This window comes from Egretta garzetta, unplaced genomic scaffold (genome assembly GCF_000687185.1).
Source record: "Egretta garzetta isolate BGI_Z169 unplaced genomic scaffold, ASM68718v1 scaffold285, whole genome shotgun sequence".
In the NCBI taxonomy this organism is placed as follows: Eukaryota; Metazoa; Chordata; class Aves; order Pelecaniformes; family Ardeidae; genus Egretta; species Egretta garzetta.
In genome coordinates, this window is record NW_009259715.1 from 492,708 (window position 1) to 496,141 (window position 3,434).

Sequence of the window (3,434 nt, forward strand, 5' to 3'; positions counted from 1 at the left end):
CCGCCGAAAGCCAGTGACAGTACAGATGTAAAAATCAGCTTCTTAATCATTTGCAATGACCCTTTAGGGGCTCCCAGGACATTTTTTTATCTACTTAGTGTGAAAAGCACCTTTAAAAACAATGGTTTATGGTGTTAGATTGTGCCACGTTATATGGAAGGGCTGCTAAGTCAGCACGAGAGATCATCAAACTATTGATCTCAGTATCCTGTCCTTACAGAGGAATGGCAGAAATAGATTGTAATGCTAGAATATCTGGTGAGAGAGGGAGAGACTTTGAATTATTTTTGTTCGTTTTAAGTTTTGGTTATGTCCATATCCCTCAGCTGTACCCAGGTCAATAGAAAAGTGCACAGTGGTGCAGAAAGAGGCTCCATCTAGAACCTGTGCCCTGAATTTCTGCTGATCAGTTGGGAGGAGTGGGGATCCATCTTACAGGATGAAGCTCGCCTCCTTTTTGGCAAATTTGATGTTGACTGAATGCTGACTGTCACGGGAAATGAAATGAAAACATGCACAACGCACACCGCTTGTTTGCTGCTTGCTGCTTGCTAATCAGCTGGTTTTGTTTGTACTTTAATAGACATTCTGTATCAGGGCAGATTAAATAACAATATCAATCATATGTAGCTCCTGTTAAAGCTCCAGTAAACACACTCACTGTAACCCTCTGCCCTTTACTTGCTTTCACTTTTAAGATCAACTTTTGTAAGTATGGCATGCAACTGAGCAAACATTTCTATGAGTGATATAAAGGAAGGAAATTTTTGAAATCTTTGTATTCGAACAAAGAGTTATGTACTTCAGAAAACACTCATGACTGCTGCTCTTATTTATCGAAAAGCATAATTTGCATGAGTGGAAAAAATATAGATTGTGTCTTTATTAGTGTCACATCATTAAAAATATGCAATTAGTATTGAAGGATTTAGAGTAACTTATCATAGCAGGTAAAATACATAGCTGTCAATTTTTGGATTGTGTCAGCTATGATCACATAGGCTGACCCAGATTTCCTTATTGTGCGTTGTCTTCTGGGGGACCTTAGAGTACAATTTTACTGTTTTAGAAAACCCAGTCTCCTCTTTTCAGAGGAAATTTGCATGAGCAGACTTTTATCCACAGTTTGTAAATGTATAAAGATGCATGTCTAAGGTAGAATGTTTTCATATCAAACTATTTGATTTATAATAAAACATTTAGAGTGATATGTCCCAGATTTTCATCCACATTTCAATTGTATGTGTAGGCTTTGCTGCAGCAGTTTGCACTTGCAATAGAAAAGGCGGCGGTCTTTTGGAAAGGTGGCTCTTTCTGGCTGGCAACCAAGTCCACTAGAGCATGTTCAAATGTAAATATTGAGGGCTTTTTTGGCCACCTCAAAAACAAAAGAATGGAGTTATGTTTCCAGATAGCGTCACTTTCAAATTCTCCCTTTGAAAGTAATACCTGGTTTTTTTATGGTAGCTTTGAGCACTGTTTCACAGCTTTTAAGCATCTGAAAACAGTTAAAGACTAAAATTATATTTTCACAATTCTAATTGAGGAAAAAAAGGAACTGTAATTTTAATAGGGTGGAATCGGTGATTTTTAAGGTGGCTTGCCGTTACCCGCTTAATGCCTTCTGAGCCAGCATAAAGTCTTCTGAAGTCAAAGTTTAGAATAGAAATGTTAGCTGATGCTTAATTACTGGGTCACTGCTGAATATCTGCAGTACATAGACTGAGACCCTTTTTACACCCAACATGCAGAAGTCCTTTGACTGTTGATCTTTGGCTCAGCCGTGTCTGTTTTCACCTCTAACGTCAATGATGTTAATGCAAAAGGAAGTCAGCTGAATTTCAGAAGACTGCTTCGGTCTTTGCGATATTTCGTAGGTAGCATTGCCATTATTACATTTAATTTATGCTACTGCTGCCAGGTAACAAGAGAGAGGAGTTTTGGCTTCAGTGAATACAATTGCAAAATTCCTGTTTTATCCTGGATGAGGTAACACTTTGACTGAACTGCCTATTCACAGTTTCACAGGCAGCGATGCCAAAAAAAAAGGCTCTGACAGTCTTCAAGTTCTGCCCTCTTTACACCCTCTCTAGCCAAGACTGCTTAGTGTTATAAAGAATTGCCATAATCACAGAAGCTGCAGACAGAAATAACTTACTGAAACCAAAACCCATGCAGGCCATACCTTACCATTAGGAAACTGTCTTTTGGAGGGTCAATTGGAGGGGTTTCGGTAGTCTCCCTTAAGGTTTCTCTGTGGGTGGATTTCTAGCATGTCCTCTGAGCCTGCAACACCAGCAGAAATGTTCTTGATATTGAGTTTAAATTTCCCATTCTTTAGTTTTTGCCCATGTTCTCCTAATTAGCTCTTCTCCATTACCAATTCTGTTCCTGTAATAGACTTCAAATTTACAAACTTCTGTCACATACCAGTCCCTTTACAGCTCTTTATAGCTTGATTCTATATTTTTATCAGTTTGAATCTCTCTATAATCCTAGATATGCAGTCATATATGTTGGCATCCCTGGACTTCCTCCAGTATATCTTCAATGCAGCGTGCTTCCATTGATTTCAAATGGAAATCATGTTCATAACGTTTTTGAAAATGGCCCACTTTAGCTTTTAGTAGATTGATGCACCACAGTGGGACTTGAGAGCAGAATTTCATTTACAGACAACTACGTGCTGATCATCCAAATATCAAAAATTACAAAGAACTGAATTTCGACTGGCCGCCTTTAGTTATTTTTACGACCTGCACTTAGTTTCAGCTCTGTAATCAACAGACCACTCACTCACTCAAGGTTGAAAAAGATGCTTTTAGCTGTTTTGCTGAATTATGGCCTTAGGCAACGTGTAAAGTTAATCTCAAATTAGTTGATGAGGAGGTGGGAGATGGTGATTCTTCCTTCTATATAAACTGAAAACTCAAGACTTGTGTTTCACTTCCGTTTGTTAATTGCCACTCCACAATAATTTTCAAAAATGTATTTAGAAATAATTTTTCATAAATAGGACACAATAGAAAATGAGACCAAAAGGATTCATTAATTGATTTGTTTCTATTTTAGGACTGCAAGAATACCTGGAAAAATATTTGGGCAAGAAGATTCCAGCTCTGATCTTAGTACCTGTGGTGGATTTACCTGGCAAGGAAGTTATTCATATAACATGCTGGCTAAGCTAGCAGCTTAGAAGAGATGAGCTGATACCAAACCACACGTTCCAGCCAGGAAAGAACAAAGGAAAGAACTGTTCATAACTGTGTTGGATACTTTCAGTAAGCAATATTGTTTGATTTAAGCAAAGTCATATTTAGTTTGTTAAGGACACCTCATGACATGTGACAGAGTCAGCTTTGTATGAACTATAAAGGTTTCTTTTAAAAATATTGTGCTTTTTTCTCACTTATTTTTAGAAGCATTCTGGTAAT

General features: G+C 37.8%; 1 protein-coding gene across 1 annotated transcript in view; it reads left to right on the plus strand.

Moving 5' to 3' along the window:
- The window catches only part of DPH6 (diphthamine biosynthesis 6), a 215,163-nt gene extending 211,975 nt beyond the window's left edge, over positions 1-3,188 (plus strand). Inside the window, exon 14 of the mRNA XM_009639058.2 lies at positions 3,073-3,188. Within this exon, the coding sequence (XP_009637353.1) occupies positions 3,073-3,188 (116 nt within the window). The remainder of the gene's footprint in view (positions 1-3,072) is intronic.
- Positions 3,189-3,434: the final 246 nt, after the last annotated feature.